The sequence below is a fragment of the Paralichthys olivaceus genome, chromosome 4 (assembly GCF_024713975.1).
Source record: "Paralichthys olivaceus isolate ysfri-2021 chromosome 4, ASM2471397v2, whole genome shotgun sequence".
Classification (NCBI taxonomy): Eukaryota; Metazoa; Chordata; class Actinopteri; order Pleuronectiformes; family Paralichthyidae; genus Paralichthys; species Paralichthys olivaceus.
This window is the reverse complement of record NC_091096.1, coordinates 22875573-22895918: the sequence shown is the minus strand read 5'-3', so window position 1 is coordinate 22895918 and position 20346 is coordinate 22875573. Positions and strand designations below refer to the sequence as shown.

General features: G+C 41.3%; 2 protein-coding genes and 1 long non-coding RNA gene across 4 annotated transcripts; 2 read left to right on the top strand and 1 right to left on the bottom strand.

The window, feature by feature from the left end:
• The first annotated feature begins 277 nt into the window (after nt 1-277).
• Nucleotides 278-11769, top strand: lrp13 (low-density lipoprotein receptor related-protein 13). Of its 2 annotated transcripts, none has more exons than XM_020093907.2 (21): nt 278-482; nt 669-824; nt 1967-2182; nt 2300-2515; nt 3626-3841; nt 3950-4179; nt 4673-4802; nt 4919-5109; nt 5311-5494; nt 5948-6160; nt 6271-6454; nt 6533-6734; nt 6934-7098; nt 7403-7603; nt 8314-8863; nt 9132-9251; nt 9451-9558; nt 9697-9930; nt 10065-10443; nt 11495-11597; nt 11695-11769. In XM_020093907.2, the coding sequence occupies exons 1-21, from the start codon at nt 293-295 to the stop codon at nt 11716-11718; spliced, it is 4212 nt and encodes a 1403-aa protein (XP_019949466.2). In that variant the 5' UTR covers nt 278-292; the 3' UTR covers nt 11719-11769. The 2 variants fall into 2 exon arrangements, with proteins under 2 accessions (XP_019949466.2, XP_019949465.2); XM_020093906.2 differs by having other exon boundaries at nt 10065-10452.
• A 1038-nt stretch (nt 11770-12807) lies between these two features.
• LOC109633700 (uncharacterized) lies at nt 12808-15691 on the top strand. Its single transcript, XR_011240947.1, has 3 exons — nt 12808-13018; nt 13993-14075; nt 14164-15691. It is a non-coding gene; the product is annotated as an uncharacterized lncRNA (long non-coding RNA).
• Nucleotides 15692-15792: 101 nt separating this feature from the next.
• Nucleotides 15793-19916, bottom strand: rchy1 (ring finger and CHY zinc finger domain containing 1). Its single transcript, XM_020093581.2, has 9 exons — nt 19766-19916; nt 19134-19253; nt 18875-18990; nt 18326-18404; nt 18195-18239; nt 18054-18112; nt 17791-17820; nt 17405-17525; nt 15793-17200 (listed from the first exon to the last, which is right to left on the bottom strand). Exons 1-9 carry the CDS (start codon nt 19814-19816, stop codon nt 16994-16996), a joined length of 828 nt encoding a protein of 275 aa, XP_019949140.1. The 5' UTR covers nt 19817-19916; the 3' UTR covers nt 15793-16993.
• Between the last annotated feature and the right edge of the window lie 430 nt (nt 19917-20346).

Below are 20346 nucleotides of genomic sequence, written 5' to 3'. Positions count from 1 at the left end.
GATTGGAGGATCGTGAAAAGGCCTCAGAGCACTGGTCCGTGTCCTTGACAATCCTCATTGTTTATTTGACAGCATGGCTTCATATCTGTCACTCAGCGGTGTGGAGCTAAAGGTATTTTGAAATTTTTGTCAACTCACTGAGAGAAAATATAAACATAAAGACATCGATCAGGTTTTATCTTCTTTTAGGAGTGGGAGTTTTTACGCCTTTACTTCCACTTTACTTCCATTTACAAATGATAAACACAACTACCAGTGGTCTGGTTGATGGTTAATACCAGAGACTTGGTTCATGGCAGGAAGCAGTAGCCCCTCCCCTCACTCAGGTGCTCCATCAGTTTGTATTGGCCTCACCTGGCACCAGTATAAAATGCAGCCCTGTCACCCTCAGACACACTTAGCGTGGTCTGTGTCCTCTGTGCTGATGGCTGGATTTCTGTTTCTTGGTGCTCTCTTATTGTTGTTCACCATCTCCTTGCAAGGTGAGTCACGTGGCACGAAATAGCTTTTACACCAACAGACCTGCCTGATTTAGACTTTACATGTGTTCGTTTACTTCATGTGATGTTTCTCACTCCAGACACAGAATGAAGGGCTGTGTGATTTATTCAAAAGCATTACAGTTAATTTGTTCTTCTCCTTCTGCTCTGTTGACCTGATCCAAACAGTTGTTTCAGCTGGAAGCAGTCATTTGAAGTGCAACCTGGGCTCCGTACTGTGCAAGGATGGCTCCGAGTGTATCCACCACAGCTCTGTGTGTGATGGAGAGCCTGACTGCAGGGATGGTTCAGAAGAAGATGACTGTCCATCTGAATGCAACAGAGGTACCACACTGTATCCACACTAAATACACAGTGAGCTGAAGTACTGCTAGCCATTACTTTCTGAGGCTTGTTTGCACCTATCTGGAAAGTTTTAATCACACAGGACAATTCTGTAAATGACTAAGTGACTTCAAATCATCCAAACTCTGCTACCAGGGTCATCAACTGCACCAAATCCACAGACCGCATCGCACCACTCTTCATCCAGCTTCATTAGCTTCTGGTCCAACAAAGTATATATCAGAAAATTAACCTTTTAAAGGACTCTATAATCTTGTCTCCCCCTCATTTGTTGGACCTCCTCTAACCCTACATCCCTTCCCATGCCCTGCGCTCTTCCTTGGCTGCCCTTAGTTGTGTCCCTACATTTAAACTCAGTATTATTGGTGCCAGAACCTTCAACTGCTCCGTGCCACAACTCTCTCCGGCCTCATCTCTGCTAGTGGAACTGTATTGGACCACTCAAATCCCAACTCAAAACTAATCTGATAGATTAGCCTACCCAACATCTATCCCTCAGAAATAAGTTTTTTGACCTTGACTCTTGTGCTCACATGTCCTGTAAGGTGTCTTTTCCTCTTTACCTGTTTACCTTTTTGTTTTACTTAAATGGTCACATATGGTGAACTCCTGGTTTTACTTTAATTCTTCATGTGTTTATTTATCCTATATTGTAAGGTGTCTAAAAAGGTTCAGTGAATAAATCATTTAAAAAGTAGCCTAATATTTGACAAGACTAAAACCTGAAATTTTATTAACAACAAGAAGGAATTTTTCTGTTGTGCAGGATTGTTTACTTTTAGCAGGATGAACCAAAAACTGGCAACTAAGTATATCATGATAAAGTCACTGCAAGGTTTCACTTGTCTATGTAGCATGCTATTAGACACGCATATCTGAAGGTTCTCAGTCATCCAGGTCAGAGGTTGTATAAGAGCACATGGGCTGGTCTTGGCTTCAATTCTGAAGAAGCCTTTTGGATGGGAAGTGAAACATCTTCAAAATATATGCAAGACCAGTTGTCTATGTACACTTGTATAACTTCTGTAGCTATTAGTCATAGAAGTGATTTTAAATTCAATGCACATTGACCTTTTAAAACCAAATTGCTTGTCTTGTGTCCAATGTTTGTATTCAAACAGATCAGTTTCAGTGTGCCCATGGGAAGAAGTGTATAGAAAAGGAGCAGGTTTGCGATGGCGTTCCTCAGTGTCAGGATCGTTCTGATGAAATCCAGTGTATGAAGCATATGGACGGCTGTGTTCACCACTGTGACAACAAGAACCGCTGCTTGCCTGCAAGCTTCCTCTGTGATGGCGAGAGGGACTGTTTAGATGGCACAGACGAGGCAAACTGTGGTAGGCTGAAATGAATATATATATATATCTGACATCATTGTATCTATATTTAAGACTTGTGCAGACTGCTGCCTTGAATCACAATGTTTCTTAATCTTTTTATTTCTTCTAAATCAGAGGACCATGAGGAAGATGTGTATAAAAAGGAAGAAAGTACCAGTATGACCTCTGAGGCTCTTTTACCTGTGGATACATCTATTCTCAAGTGTTCTTTGAGTGCCAAACCCTGCAAGAACAAAGCTGAGTGTGTCCTGCACAACCATGTCTGTGATGGAGAGGCAGACTGCAGCGACGGCTCAGATGAGGAAGAATGTGCAACAACATGTGAAACAAGTAATTTGGTGGTTGGACTGTGGGTTTGAACAAGTGTACATGGGTTAAGAATGACGTTACTGCCCTCTAGTGGGAAGCATTTATTACCTCCACCAAGGAGGTTGTGCTTTTATTGCACAAGCGACAAACTCTAATAGTTTGTTGCTTAGCAGAAATTTGCAAAAACTGCTCAACCAATTTTCTTGAAACTTAGTGGATGGACCAAGGAGGAATCACGTAAGTATTGGTAGAGGATTCAATTAAGTGGGCAGATTCAGGATTTGTTTATTTTTTATTAATATAGCACTTCTGAAAACTAAATTAAAAAAAAAAAAAAAAAAAAAATAGATCAAAATAAAATGGTCATAAAAGAATATAAACCTGTAACAGAAATTTAAGAGCCACCTGATACAATAAAGACTAGTAATGGGTAAAATCAGGGAAGGTAGCACAATAGAACTAAGTTTAAAGCTTTGGTTTAAAGTAAGCTACTGACTCAGCCTGCTGTAGTTCCTTGGTTAGAGTGTTCCAGACAAGCTCTAATGTCAAAAGCTCTGTCCCCCTTAGTCGTCAGTTGAGAATCTGGAACAGTCAAAGGCCCCTGGCAGGGTCTCTCAAAGTGTGAGCAGGGTTGTAGGGGGGATGAAAGATTTGCAATATACTGAAGAGTCAGACCTTTAAGTATGGAATGAAAAAAACCTTAAAATCGAGCCAGTGTGAAGAGGTCAAAACTGAGGTGATTTGTTCCAACCTGTTTACTCTAATCAAAAGCCTGGTTTACATAATTCTTTAACATTGCAAGACAGGATGGTAGAAAGATGTCATAGCACATCAGTATAAAATGCTTTTCTTCCAGATGCATTCAATATACAGGATATTGTTTCAATAGCACAGAAAGCCAGCAATTTGGCTGACATTACATGAGGACCTGAAGGAAGTAGCTGCACGTGGATCTGATACTTTTGATTGTCAGCACAAAGTGTGACTGTACAAATGAAAATGAGTCGTGTGCACTAATGGCACCATAATAGGTTTAATACAGTGTACTGTTCAGAGGAAAATCTCATTGGGAAGGTTTCACACCAATTGATCAACTACCAACATTGCATCCATGCCATGTGTCATCTGCAGACCAGTTCCAGTGTGCCCATAGAAAGAAGTGCATTGAGCAGAGCCAGGTGTGTGATGGTGTGCCTCAGTGTCAGGACCGCTCAGATGAGCTGGACTGTACCGCACACACGGACGGCTGTGCTCACCACTGTGATGACAAGAGCCGCTGCATTCCCAACAGCTTCCTCTGTGACGGAGAGAAGGACTGCTTAGATGGCAGCGACGAGGCCAACTGTGGTAGGTTGTGATTGAACTTGGAATTTAATTTTTACTGATTGGATTAATTAACAGGCTCTGCTTTTACATGTGGCTTGTGTGATGGTTTTCGTCCCCTACTTCCTGTAGCTGAAGAGAGCTGCAGTGCCACTGAAATGAAGTGCACCAGTGGCCAGTGTGTGTCTGCCACAATGCGCTGTGATGGTCACCCAGACTGCTGGGACCGCTCAGATGAACAGGGCTGCGCCAATGCACTGGTCTGCACCACCAAACACCGCTGCCCTGTGAGCAAGGAGTGTCTGGTGCGGGAGTGGATCTGTGACGGAGATCAGGACTGCAAAGATGGCACTGATGAGAAGGTGCATGTGGAAGGCAAAACCACACATTTAAAAAATGTCTTTGAGCCAAAAGCAAAGCTTGCAGAAGCCAAAAGTGTCAATCTAGGATTTATCTAATTTACTTATCTTTTACTTTGAATTGAGAAGAACTACAGCACAGTACCAGTATCTTGGCGAGAAAGTACAGAACAGCATTAGGCTGGTGGGAAATGTGTACTTGAACTTTGTCCCATGCTGTAAGTACATAACTGAATGATGATAATATAAACAATACAATATGCTCATTATTGTACAGATTCATTGTGGGAATGCACAACTCAAAATGAGGCATTTTATAATGGTATTTTAATGTGTTTCTTGGCTCAGCTGGTGAGTATTTCAGAAACACTGTTACAAGGCCAGGTAATTAATGGCCTAAACCTTTACCTGGGCACCCTGTAGCCACATAGTTTTGAAGTCAAACTATAAAATAATAGTACAACGACAGTAAAATAAATGACTTGTTCCTCCTCAGGATTGTCCTGTTGCTCCACTGACCTGTGGTGAGTTCCAGTGGTCGTGTAAATCCAAGACCAAGTGTATTCCTATGGCCTGGAGATGCGATGGCACTAAGGACTGTGATGATGGCAGTGATGAGACTGAATGTGAGTATCAATGAATCACAAAACACAGACAACCCCCTGTTACCATGTTTCATCTCTTGGTGTCTCAATAATGGTGGTTTTCCTTTGTGAAATTGTCGCTTCACTGTGCACACCAGGTGGGGTGGTGCCATGTCTTCCTCACCAGTTCCAGTGTGGAACTCAGGAGTGCCTGGATCTGTCTCTGGTGTGTAATGGCATGACCAACTGTGCAGATGGCTCAGACGAGGGAGGCAGCTGCCAGATAAACTGTGCAGAGAAAGATAAGAGGCGCTGCTCCCAGAGCTGCTTCAACACGCCACAGGGAACGGTGAGAACCCTGTATATTAACACGTTTAATTGGTCAACTTAAAACAATCACAGCCTGTCCTGCAAATAAACGATTTGAAAAGAGAAATGCATTAGACTGTGAATGTAACAATAAAATGAATATTCTTTCTAAATAAGCTTTTTGTACAAAACTAGTATGCAGTATTGTGTCATCTCGTAAAACATCTCTCTTGCTGTGTAGCGTTGTGGCTGTTCAGCAGGATACAGGCTCATGGAGGACAAGATGACATGTGCTGATATTGATGAATGTGGCCCGAGCTCAGGTATGTGCAGTCAGCTGTGCATCAACACTCCTGGCTCCTACAGATGTGACTGTCACCCAGGCTACATAATGGAGGCAGATGGACACCACTGCAAGATCACAGGTAATAACTGCTCAGATACAATGTGTAGAAATCTTGCAGCTGAGAGGAATAATCTGACCTTCTAGGACATGCACATTGATACAGACTGTTGGATGAAAAAATTGATACCACACATAGATTTAAAAATGAGGAAACAGCCAGGTGACTCTTAGCTTAGCATAAAGACTGGAAGCAGAAGAAAACGGCTAGCCTGGCTCAACACAATTCTCCTTCCAGCACCTCAAAATTAATCTTGCAAATATTTCCTATAATAAAGAATTTATTTCAACAAATATGAAATGTTACTGTAGTCAGGTTCAAATGTGTAAGCACATGGTCCCTTTACCTACACACTTCAATACCCTTATAAATCTTTTTATTTAAACATGTTTGGTCACTTTTCATTAAATTCAACCACTGATGTTACCCTTAATTTAATTGACTCTATAACTATAATCTCTTCTCAACCCTCAGGTGAACCCTACCTGTTGTCATCAGTCCAGACAGACCTGTTTGTGTTTGGATTGCGCAGTGGCAGCCTGGATGTGTTGTCCTCCACTGCCAAGAAGGCCATCCTGTCTGTGGACTATGACTGGAGGGGGCAGAGGGTCTTCTGGGTCAGTCTGGACACTGGGAGCATCAGATGGTCCTCGATGGACCAGAAAAACACAGGGACGCTGATTAAAGGTTGGTGCAATACAAATGTGGTTGAGAGTATTGTCGGTGACTGCATCAAGGAGAGGGCACAGAGGAAGAAGTATTCATCTGTAAGACGTGCGACACATTCGTTTCTGCAGGCGTGCGAGCTGATTATGTAGCTGTGGACTGGCTCGGCAGGAACCTGTACTGGATTGACGGGGTGAACAGTAAGATTGTTGCCACCAGACTGGCCACAGGCACTGCCAAATCACAGGACCAGACTGTCATCCTGGATGAAGACCTGGATCAGCCCCGCTCTCTGGCCCTGCTGCCACAAAAAGGGTCTCTATGAATTTATTTCATTGTTTTGGCTAAATATAAAAAAACGTAACTATTCAAAGACCTTAATTTTTCCACCAGGCTGATGTTCTGGACAGAGATTGGTACTGTAGTGAAGATCGAGCGGGCTGGGATGGATGGCTCAGAGAGGGTGGCAGTGGTGAACTCCAGTCTTGGCTGGCCCGGGGGTGTGGCTGTGGACACCAGCTCTGACAGAGTCTATTGGACGGATGAAAGACTTGGAGCAATTGGCTCTGCAACGCTGGATGGAGATGATATCCGGGTAAACCATTATGAGAGGGTGATGCTCTCATGTTGTCTTAGTTTTCTATGTTTTAACACTTTCTGTGCATATTTTCATATGCATCCAACAAATCTTGCTGCAGACCTTTCCACACTTGAAAAACGATGTAATAAACTCAAAATAACAGCAAATCCAATGTCTCAGTGATGAACGTGCTGTGTAAAAATATCACTTTCAGATCTTGCAGATGAAAGAGACCACCAACCCGTTCTCGCTGGCAGTGTTCAATGACATGCTCTACTGGTCTGATGCCAAAAAGCGAGTTGTCCAGGCTGCTCATAAAATCTCTGGCAAATACCATCAAGTTCTCTTGAAAAGACCAAGACAGCCTTTTGGCGTGAAGGTGAATGAAATGTTTAGAATTGTGGGTTTTTAGGCACAGACAGAAATGGGCTGGTATTGTATAACGGTTGGTAACTAAATTTGGATCACGTACATGTGAAGTGCTCACAGTGGCTTGCCATACAGCCCACACCCAGCTGTGATACGTTTGAAGCCTTCCACTTATGAACATTTTAACCAATGTTGGCACAGCTTTAAAAATCCTGCAGTAACTAATGCCACAATTGCAGCTAGTGTTTCAAGCACTTGTACATTAAGTGTTTAATCAGCACAAATATACATCCTGTTCCCTTCTTGGTTTGCAGATTATCCACCCATGGCTCCAGATGGGAAGCCAGAGCCCCTGTGAGAAGATGGACTGTTCCCACATGTGTGTGTTGGCCAGGGGCCCCAAAGCTGTTTGCAAGTGTCCCTCTGGTCTTGTACTGGCTGAGGATAGGCTGACCTGTTCTGCGCTGGTCAACTCTGCATTCCTGCTGATGCTGTCTCCATCCACTGTCACTCAGGTTTTACTGTAATGCATTTTTACACAAGAGGTCTGATCTGCTTTAGCAGAATATAGTTGTATTATTGGATTTTTTTTTTTTTTTTTTTTTTTTTGCTGAGAGTTTGAGTTGGTAAAGGGAATCAATACCACTCATCTAGGCAGTAAATGTGAAGCTACAAGCAGCAGCAGCAGCAGCAGCAGTACAAAGACTTAAATGTAATTTGTGGACCTGTCTGTGTGTAGGGACTTAGGTGATCAGTTGGAAGAAATTGAATATTACTAAAAAAATATTCACATTCTTCTTATTGGTGTGTAATCCCTTAAACTTAAAAAAAGGCTTTCATTAGCTTAGAATGAGCCGATTATATCTACAGTGAGAGCAAGCCCCCCTCCACAGAGATGAAGAGGGCCTTTTGCATTTTTGTCACCTGGAGGACACTGAAAAGTGAGGCTATTCTGTTGGTTACAATCTGTAACCTCACTATTGTGACTCCAGAATCTCAAAAAGTAAATTAAACCAAAGAACCACAAAGTGTATTTGAAAGCAGGTACTTCCTTTTGATTGAGCAGAAGGTTTAAGTAATCAAGTAAATGTACTTTGTTACATCCAATCACTGCATAAATGTTTATATTATGCAAAAAGTCATGTGCGACATCTGCCAAATGGACACATTTTGTATTGATATGCATTTTTCTTTTGCATGAAGTATCATTTTCCTATGTCTTCAGATCTACCTGAAGTCCCGACACACAGCAGCAGAGCTGAACGGCTGGCCAGAACATCTGGCTCTGCAGCTGCCCAGTGTCAATGAAGCTGTCATCATGGACTACAACCCACGTGACAACACCCTCTTCTTGACCGATGACGGCACAAATTCACTCAGCGCCTTCAAACTGAAGGACTCTGACTTGGTGTCCCAGGGCCAGCTCCTCAAACTCCTGGGTGACACCATCACTGCTATGGCCCTGGACTGGGTGACACTTAACATCTACTGGAGCAGCAATAAACAGCCCCGCCTGCAAGTCACCTCCATCATGGGAGCACACACTGCTGTTCTCATCAAGGAGGGTATTGGAAGAATCGGATCCATCGCTCTCCATCCTCCGACTGGGAGAGTTTGTTTCACCAACCTGGGTCTGCAGGGTCCAAGTGCTGCGGCTACTGTAGAGTGCGCAAACATGGCCGGTGCTGAGCAGAGGATGGTGTGGAAAGATGCTGTCCAGCCCACATCCTTGGTCTTCTCCAGTAATGGGAATACAATTCACTGGGCTGACTCTGGTAAGCCTTATCACACATTTTTGGAATAGTTATACAGGTTGTAACTAGCTGAGGCAGCATGGATGTATCCTGTTTGTGGTCCTGGAGACGCTATTGCAGGATTTCCACAGCTTCACAACTATGCAAGATGCAGTCCCAAAAAGAAGAGTTCAAGGCTGGCCGATTAAACTTTCTCAATGGCCATCTCATCACAAGATGCCCTCTAGTTGAGATGTGATTTCATGCACTGAAAGTCAAAAGCGGTAATGTATCATGGATTCTGTTCCAGCTTTAGGGCTCATTGGCTCTGTCCAGCTTGATGGGTCTGAGTACAAAGAGTGGAAGGTTGGTGATGGCCTGGCTGCTGTGGCTCTGAGTGATGATGCGCTGCTCTGGATGACTGTCAATGGTGATGTATCTACTAAATGAAATGATAACTAATGTTGGGGGCACAAACTTGGAGGTGGTGCTATTCAACAACTTGACCATGAATCATTTTTCTGAATGGTGGGCACAATTCTTGTATTGTGTAACACACACTCAAAGATAAAGCATCATTTGACCTTTTTTACATTATGTTTTTTTTTTTTCATGGCTTCCCCCCTCAGATAAGACCAGGCTCTGGTACAGAGATGAGCAGCAGCAGAGCAAGTTGTGGTTTGAAGTTGGCACACAAGTGGTCAGCATGAAGGCCTTCAGCAAGTCAAGTCATTCTGGTAGAAACCATGTGTCATGAAGTGATAATATCTTGCAGGAGTTCATATAGCATGGATTTATTCATATGGCTCCAAATGCAATCTGACGCCAAAGTCAACCATCACAAACACCAGCTGACAGTCCACTTGTTTCAACAGGTTCTAACAAGTGCACAGAAAACAACGGCAACTGCCAGCATTTATGCCTCGCCACCTCAGAAGGCCGGAAATGCAAGTGTGGCCATGATCACGTTCCTGTGAATGACACCCACTGCAGCCTGGAGCAGCACTGCCCAGCGGGCAGGAAGCCATGTCTGGATCGACTCTCGTGCCTTCCTGTTGGGAAGTTCTGTAACGGGCATGTGGACTGTCCCGACCACTCGGATGAGAACTGTGAGTAGTTTCCTTTTTAACAAGCAATAGGAATGCGAAGAATTAAGCCTAATACAGTGAAGTAGATCGTTACATTAGGAACAAAACAAACAGCATGGCTTGTTTGCTGAAAGGATGTACTGTCGTCTCTTTAGGTGTCAATCTAATGCAGTGGTCAGGAGTCAAAACTTTGGCTCCCACCCAGCCTCGCAGCTCCACTACTCAACCCTCCTCTCACCCTTCTCTGTCTGAAACCATCGACCTGTACACCACCATGAATGTCAGCAGCCAGCTCAGGAACCTGGATGCCCAGCAGTGCAGCCAGAGACGCTGCAGTGGCAATGGACACTGTGTGAAAAACAATGGAGACACCACATGTGTGTGTTCACTGGGCTACAGCGGTGATTCCTGTCAGGACCATCTCCTGAAGACCATGCAGGGTCCCATCATCTATGGCGCCACAGGGCTCTGTGTGGGAGTGGTGGTCATTGCTGTGATGGCAGTGGTGGTGAAGAGGAAGAGGGCCAACACAAGGTTGTTTAAGTAATTAGAAGCTGTCCTGTCACAAACACAAACTTTAATTCAAGCAAACATTATTTTTTTTTAACCAAAATGCTAATATAATCAAGGACTGTGCCAATATTATTTCATATGGGATAAAAGGTAAAGATGCAAATTATTTTTTAAATTATATTCATTTATTTAACTTATATGAACACTTGTCATTAAGACAGATGAGTTATAAGTTGGACACTATGTATTAATTGCCAAATTGAATTTGTTGTAATGATATAAACTTTATTTACATGGTACTTTCCAAAAAAACACATTTATAAAGTGCTTTAATCACAAAAACTATTAAAAAAAAATACATGTAGTGCAATTACAAATTGAATCAAGTTCATTCAAAATAACTGCAAAATGAATTGATGATTAAAGGCCATTTTATAAATTATTACTTTTATCAGAACTTAAAAACAAAAACTTTCCCAGTTGCCATGATGGCTGATAACAAGTTGGACAATGCTGATATTTTAAGGTTGGTGACATAGAATAAAGTGCTAAGATTAGCCTGCTGACATGCTCACCATGACGATATTAGCATGCTGATATTTAGCAGGTGTTTACCATGTAAGCTTTTGTATTGGTCAAATTTGAAACAGTTTACCTGACTGTAATGATATTGGTTGGAGATCAGCAAAGTATTGAAGAGTCATCCTCAGGGCACCATGAATATCTATATAATACGTCCTGGTAGATGCATCCACCCTGTGGTCATGTTAAATGTAACAACGTGTTATCCTTTCCCAGCACAGAGGGAATCACCTTGGGACAGAATGATTATAGAAATGCCAACTGATCCAACAGATGTCGATATTCAGTCTGCACCTGAGTGGACTGACGTCATGCATAGAGATACATCGCCAGCATGGCTACAAACTATTTAAATCGACAGATAATGTTTTATGTAAACTTTAGAAAAATTAAACTATATTTTTATGGTCCCACTGTAGCTAGAGTTAACTATATAGAGTTAGCAGGACTGTATTTTATTGGTATGTCTATCTGATTTGTCTTCCTTCAGGAGAGCTAGCTCAGCAGCTGTGAAGGAAACGTGTATGACAGACTTGGAGAACAAAGCTGAGACCGGCCCCAGTACAAAACCTGCAGGCAAAGAGCAGCCAGAGGTGGACCTCCCAAAAAACAATTACCAGCAGGTTCCCAGTTTGTCTTACTGTATTTGTGGGATAAGTCTGACTTTTTTTTCTTTTTTTTCTTCTGCAGGAAGTGGCATCGTCTGTGGACTGATACTGACAATTATGGCAAGCGACGTTTTAAATAAACGCATTTTGCATTTTCCACAGTTTCTTGTGAACTTATTTGAGCATCATTTGTCATTTAGGCCACCAAGGAATTTTGTACATGAAACAATTTTCAACATATTTGTGGCTTTGCTCAAAGCTATAGAGCTAGTGGTAAACAAGGAATGACTTAAATGTGCATCTTACTGAAACAGGAATTGTGATGGAGGTTGGACCTATAATTGGCCCCTCTATGTAAATTGTGGCTTCTTTATAGTCTTTGACTTAGACAAATCAGAGATCTGCTACTGCTTATCAGACGTGAGGCTTTATACAGATTTGACCATGTACAAGCCAGCTATTCAGTATGACAATCAACACCACTGACCTGCCTCTTAGCAAAAACAAACTAAGTAATTTTAACATTGTAATTTGGAAAAAAAATAATTTAAAAGGAGGATATTGTCAAAATTTGAGGGGTAGAAATTATGAAAAAAAATCCCAATCTGACCAATAAGGTCAAAATAATGGCTTTGTTGGGTTTAAGGTATGGCTCCAAGTGATTTATTAAAGTCTCTGCCTAATAGTGTCTCCCAAACTTCATATATCCAGGGGAAAGTTAAAGAAGGGGGCTTTGATTGTTTTAAACTGTTGGGAGGGCCTAATCAAGTAATTTCACCATGCCCATGTCAAGACCCATAAAATATCAACTTCTCCAACAGACCGGATGTGTGCAAAGTTTTCAATCATGTTCCGGCCTTAAACATGGTAACAATAGAGTCCTCATTTCATCCATCGCATAGGCACTAATTATAGGATATGAATTCAGGGAGGAATGTTGTTTTAGCGAAAGCCAACAATTATATTAAACATTTTTATTCAAACCGGGCATCTTTCTTTATCCGACATGAGACATTACCAAGCAATGGCGATAAAGTTTAAGTCTAAACCAGAATATTCCCATTGTTTACTCCAAAACCACAAAACACATGATTACTTTGTTTATGTATGGGCATGTCTGGCATCCTTATTCTCCAATTATCCTCAAAGCATTTTTTTTGGCTCAGTTTAATTTTATTGTGTCTGGGGCTGCTCAGTGATTAACTTTAATTGTTTGTTAAAAATCGGCTAACGAGCTGAACCAGATGATTTACTGAGTCACTGTACCCACACACATCAGCAGTCATATAAATACAAGGCTAAGCAGAAATGAGCATTGATTTTATTATTGCTTTTGGTAAAGTTGTTACATTTTAGAACTGGTCTTCTGTGTCTTGCAGTGATACGAGGATACTCATCCTATCAAGGTAGGTCTGTCATTTTCTGTATTTAACTTTATATCATGTATTTAGGAATGGTTAGAATATTTAACCTGTTTTAATGTAAATTATGTTAAACTTTTCTAGAAGTTAGTGTCTGTATCTTTAAACATGAAAGAATGAGTCTGTATTTATACAACACTTTTCTAGTCTTAATGACCTTAAAGAGCTTCACTATATAGATTTTTGATTCACACAGTGCATCAATGTGCAGCACTTTATCTAAAATCACTCACACACTGCCCGTCACTGACAAGCCATTTACCTCCTAAAGCAAACAGCCGCAATAAAATTACAACCAAGTTGATTTGCATTGGATGTGGATTGACGTATTCCTGGTCGATTTGCAGATATCTTTCACTTTTTGTAAGAAAAAGTAATGGACAATGCATCATGTTTTAGAAGATAATATTATGCCTTGTATGAAAAAGATTTATGACCTACAGCTGTCAGGTAGCTGTCGGGGGGTACAATATTTACCTATGAAATGTCCTGGAGCAGTATATAGCAGCACTTAAATGCTGTTTCTCTCTGATCCCTGGTGTAAACATAAGTAGATGGAAGTACTCAACATAAAAGTAACACAATGCAAGCTCTGACCCAACAGTATCCAGGCAGCATATAAGTACACATCAGGAACGCAGTAAAAAAAAAGGCATAGGGTTGATAAGATATGACAGTGTAAGATGTAGGAGCACACCAGAATACAGTACAAAATAAATACTAATGTATAGATAATGTAAGGTGTGATGAGTAACGTTCATCAACAGGAGGAGTGAAATATAAGAGCAGATGACCGGTGCATGTTGGCATTGAAAAAGAGTTCAGGTGGGTTTCAGTGACAGTTCTTGTCTGGAAGTAGAGGGGTTTAGTTGGATATGTAAAAATATATACAATACTTGAGTAAATGCACTAAGTCTCATTATTCCATTAGTAAAATGCTCATGGTGTATTTGTTTCAGCAAATACAGGAAACATGGCAATGACAGTTCTTCGGGTGTTACTTTGTGCAGTCTTCATGGTGTCTGCAGTCATGTCCAAACCAGTGAGTATGGTGCTACTATTCTGTCACTACATTTATACCACTGTAAAGAATGGTAAGATGACTTAACGCGTTCCCTTTGCTGAAACAGGTTTATCTAACTGAGGGTGGAGGTTCATCCAAGTCCTCAGAGTCTAATGAATCCAATGAATCAGAAGAAACCGCCACTCATGTAGAGCCTTCACAGGATCCCCTGCAAACAGCATTTACAGAGACAGACATTCCTACTGCTGCAGAGGAGACTGACCCTGCAGGCACCGCAGGCACCGCAGGCCTCCTTCCCTCTGCAGACTCGGGAGCTTCTCCAGCCACGCTTGACACTTCAGCGCTGCCCTCAGAGGACCCACAAACCTTCACTGACGTTTCACCGCTCGTGCCAGGTGATCCTTCACAAGCTGCTCACGGCACCGACATTCCTCCTGATCCTGCACAAGACACTGTGAATGACACAGAGGTCTCACCACAGCCAGAGATAACAGCGACTGGTATATTCATGGGTATTGGGGGCACGACTGAACCACAAGTCATAAGCACAACCACCACATACCAAGGATTCCCCCAGGGTGCCACTCCACCCTTTCCTCCAAACATCACCCCGACGCTTCAACCATCATCCGCGACCCCTTCCCTAGTGGTCCCTGTGAGTCCTGCCCTGACCGCTGGTCCTGTTTGTTTCACTTTCCAGTTCCCTGAGCGGGATCCACCCAGAGGAGACAGCATTTGATACTGGAAACTAATCAGTTTTAGTTGTAGTTCAGATTGGGTTAACTGGTTTGGCCCATGTTTGAGGTAGTTTTGTAGCAGTTGTGTACTACTGTACGCTGTAGTGATTTACTTATGCAATAACAAGTTGAATATCCAGACCATACTTGGCTTTTACTTTACATTTCCTTATATAATATTGTCAAAATGGGGACAGTTTAATATCTGCTATATAAAGACGATGAAAATGTATTGTGTTATGTCGATTTGTAGAATTGCCACCATAACTACACCATGTGATTACATGTTCTTATTTTGAATTAAGTTATTGATTCTGCAGATAACACACTACAATACTAATAAATAAAAGATGTTTTGTTATTGCAAAGGTAAATTAAACCTTTGAGTAATAAAGACACCAAAAATTCCTGGAAACAGAATTGAATTATTGTCACAACAGTCATTTCAAAAATTCAAGTTATGTATATATGTGTGTATATCATGGGATTGAAATATTCAATAGGTGCATGTGTTGCAGTTGTTGATGTTAATTTTTCAGAAGACATAGACAAAACTTAAAATGTACTTCTAATGTTGTGTATATGACTGTCATCTGTTTGTCTGGCCTCATAAAACCCAGTCAGGAAATATTTGGACCATCTAAATACATCACATTTGTACATTTGAATATATAAGTAGATTTTTCTGACTTGTCATTGAAAATTATAATTTTTGCTATGTTCCAGCCTATCATAGCGCAAAGCAGTTGTCAGTTATATAAACAAACCCATATGGTTTAAAATATTCAAACCATGTACACTAACCCTGGTCTGTCTTCATTAAGTATTTAGAATGAACTTACAAGCACACATACCTAATTTCAGACTTATCTTAACTAATGTTTCTGGTCTTGTGCTTTGAATATTGATGGTGGAACTTACATTCACTTTGTCTGGGAATAAAAATTGCAGTTTGACACTTATACTGACAAAGATGACACAGTGAATGAGATCCATACTTAAGTCAAAAGTAGAAAAATTGGTTCTCTTTAATATTTTTGACACACAAGCAGAAAACAACAAAATGACAACTAAAGGGCTGTATATACTGTACTGAGGAAAGTCCACATACATCTGAACTGTCTTTACTCTACACACATGCCCTGTGACTTGTTCAGTCCATTTTTAAATCCCTGTGCGTGGGTCTTCCATTTAAAAATCCTCCACTGCCCTGTGCTGTGCTATAAACATGTCAGTGAAGTTAGTGTAAAGACTTCCTATAGTATCAATTATGTTGATTGATGCTGTACTGTCAAGTAAGTATTGTTGAAGTAAGACTTCTGGGACGATCTCTGAACTTAAATAATTACAAATGCTCGGATACTGTTCAGTGATTAAATCATCACCACTTCCTCACATGAACTATTTTATCTGTTCATTACTGCCACTGTCACTTAGTTGACTGTCAGCCTCCAGAAAGAGTGTCCTGGGTTTGAATCAGTCGACCAGCTGAGATCTTTTCTATGTGACATTTGCAAGTTCTTACCATATTTTTGTGGATTTCCTCTCACAGCCTAAAGACATGCAGGTCAGATGGACTATGACTCTAAAGGTGTTTTCAGACATGAACTCCGCAGTCTTTCTCCTGAGTTTAAGACTGTAGCAGGAGATTCTCTGCTGAGACTTGTTCACAACACAGAAATCAGGCGAGAGGTGGTGCAGCAGGCAGAGGCAAGATGTAACATACTAATTCTGCTGTGGTGATCACATACTTTCATCCTCAGACATTTTTTATTCTCACCGTGAATCCTCCTGCTGTATTCTGACATGGACTTACTCCGTCATTATCCAGAGTTTTTACTAAGAGGCAGCAGAAAGTCTGCAGGCTCTCACCCAGACAGTTGCATTCTCACATCCCTCTGGAGAATGTCAGGAGATTCTCTGGAGTTCAGTTCAAGCCTGAAAGCAGCTTAAGTGTAAAATGATGTGAAAGTCTTACACTGGAAACCTGTCCTAGATCTACATTTTTTCCCACCCAGTGCATGCTGGGATAGGTTCCTACAGCTGGAGAAGAGAATCCAATACAGAAAATAAATAGATTTTTTTGGTAATACATAAATAATCACATAATATTGGCTCTGCTACCTGTTGCAATCAATATAGGTTTCAACAATGGACCAGTCAAAAGTCATCTTGGTTGAACTGATAATGTGGCGTCAGTTACTCAGGTTGATCTTGCTGCTCGGGCTCTGTGTCTGTTTCTGTCTCATCCTCAATCTCCGGCTCTGGCTGTTGTTGTTGTGGTGGTTGAAGCTGCTGGATGAGTCCTCCCTCCTGTGCCGTGTTGTAGGAGCCACAGCCGCTGCACTTCATGCCCAGCACATGGAAAGGCACCGTGCAGTGAGCTTGGCAGTCATTACATATAATCTGTGGAGAGGACAAAAAAAGGTAGTGGATGACATGTAAAGATTTCCAGTTGGTTGATTACTCATAACATTCATGGATTGGAATGAAACACAACCCATTGTAAAATATCTAAAAATTACAATACGATTAATCAGTAATTCAACCATTCTTTTAACTAAATTATAATATTACAATGGAATCTAACAATATTTAGTGAGGTCTTACTTTGACAGTAGCCCCCTGGTATTCAGTGGGCATCGGTGACTGAGCGATCTCTACGTCGATCTGATCCCAGTGGTCCTCCATGTCACAGGCGGAGTGCATACACAGAGGGCAGCGATACGCTCTGAAACAAAGAATAATGACATTTAGAGGAAGGTGTCCCTCAAAACCTTTACATGGACTTTAGTAACCAGTTTACTCAGAGAATCCAGGTTAGATGGGTAATATGTGAATGCATTTACATGCTCTGCAATAAACTGATTGCTGTACATCTTCATCCCAGCTGTAACCTGGACATCTAATTTACACACACTGATGCAGGACTGATGCAGGACAACGATATCTTATTCAACTAAATATTTAACAGGAAAATGATTCGTGAGACCTACCCTGTTCTGACCATGTCATCAAAGCAGGTCCTGCAGAGAATCAACAAACACATAAATTGTTACCTTTATATCCTTCACGGATCAGAATTTATTCGTCTACATCTTCAACATGTTAAAGTTTTCCCGACTCCTCTCTTCCTCTTTGTAATCATTTAGATCATATTATTATCATATTTTACAGATACTATTATTGTATAATAACATTTTTAAAAAATGCTATGTAGAGTAATATGTCTGTATTGAGACAAAGCATTGAGTCATACTTGTGTAACAGATGACCACATGGTAGAACGTGAGCGCCAATTCTGGACGTGTGAATATCCTGTAAAAAAAAAAAAAGTACAAAATAAGATAATCCCACATCACTCTCTATACTATCCCACAATGTATTATATGTTTGTTACCTCCATACACACTGGGCAGTTCTGCCTTGACACATTTTCAACACACTGAAACATAAAATATAGTTACAGTTTAAGTATTGAGGACAATACAGAAAAATATATATTGTATTTGTTGCCTGTTTAATAATTACCTTGTGGTTTCCCTGTAGATCCTGAGCTAAACACAGATTGCACTTGTCACAATGGAAATATTTCTCCCTGGGGCCAATCCTGTAGGAGCCAAAACACAGTGCCGCTGATACAGGACTCACCTCATGCATGAATAACATGTGAACGGATTGTTAGAGGATGACACTCCAAGTTAAATTTTACTTCAGTACATGAAAACAAACAAAATAAAACGTAAGAAGTCATAGGCATAATCACACAGGCATACTCTAACATTACTGACCAAGACCTTTTTTTTTAATTTGCACTGACAACTTGAAATATAAAGTTGTGTGGTGGGTTTAAAAGTGAAAAAATACGGAATTAAAATTAATATTCAGCTGATTTAAAAACACTGAAATCTTAGATCGGGGTAGTAAAAAGAAATATCATAACGTTATGATTTTGAATTTGAGTAGAATTTGAATTAGATGTGTCAAAGAAAATGACTTTCCGAATCCAAATGTCTTTTTCCCCTTGAGATATTTCCCAAATATCCTTAGTTACATTGTTACACTACTATTGTTGCTCACCTGCATATTCCGCAAGGTTGACAGTGGTACTGCTCCTTATCCTTGTCGAACAGGTGGCAAATATCACAGTAATACTCCCCGAACTGCACATGACACTGCTGGCAAGTCTGCTGTGCCTAAAGGAGGGATAGCTGGAACATTTTAGCTTCTTTTACCATTCACATTCCATCTTGATGTCAACAAACACTCCATGCACAACTACAACTTCAATACCGAAAGGGAAAGTGCAGAGTTGGTTGCACTGGGTTTTCTCTGTTACCTGCTGCACAGTCAGACACTCGGAGCACTGCACCTCTCGGACTTTGAATCGATCCATCTGGTGGTGTTCCTCTGCATCATGGCACAGCCGACACACGTACAGTTTACCACAACAGGGGGCCTGCAGTGCACAGACACGATATTACACAGGGCATGTGGCGGGTGAATGCCGAGTGAGTCAATCACATTCATAATATCCGAGGGACAGATCATATCTTAGTGTGGCTGCAAATCTGAATTATCTCTGGCTGCTACAACATTAGAAGAGAAAATCTAGTGAAAGTTTCAGTGACTTCTTTTACACACACTCATTTTCACTTTCCCAGATGTTACAGTGGTGTAGATACATATGGCTGACATTCTGCGAGTTATAATGTAACTACAACGATAATCCGATGCTGACGGAACTCTATGAGCCTGCTCGTTTCTGTGTATGCAGCTGACATGTTCTGCTCATGTAAGAACCTGAGTAATGTGACCTGACAGCCAGAGTTTACTAACGTTAGGCTGCTACCAACAGATATCCAGCAGCGCCTCTCATCGCAGCACAGTAACACTGGGACACAGTCAACACCTTCATGTCTCCGCTGTGCATGTAAGGATCATATACACATCAGGTTTCAGTGGACTCACTTTCAATAAGCAGCTGCGGACATAGTGCTCACACCCTGCGGCGGCAGCCATACTCCCTCCGAGTGCTGCTTCTTCTTCTTCGCGCCGGATGCGAGGCTGCGCCGCTTTTCTTCTTTGTCGTCCCTTTGACAGAGTAGACTGAGCAACACTGCCCCCCTGCGTTTGAGATCAGACGAGTCAACAGAGTACGACCTGGTGGATACGTGTTCAAATCTTTATATACAGTCTATGGTTCAGATCATAGTCGGTGTATAGGTTCAGATCCCACAGTCTGTGGTGCAGATGAGTCGCTGTAACAAGCGTTGATGTCGAGCCTCAGACTAAATGTATCCGTGCATTTTACGCGTAAATCATAAACTTGTATACATCGATAAGATTAAATTGATAGACAGTTAAATAAAACTAGACAAACAAGTTAACTTGTAACTAATTATGACTGAATACATGAACAGACAGACAGACAGACAGATAGATAGATAGATAGACAGATAGATAGATAGATAGATAGATAGATAGATAGATAGATAGATAGATAGATAGATAGATATGTTTGCAGATCATCTGCCCAGTTTAAGACTGCG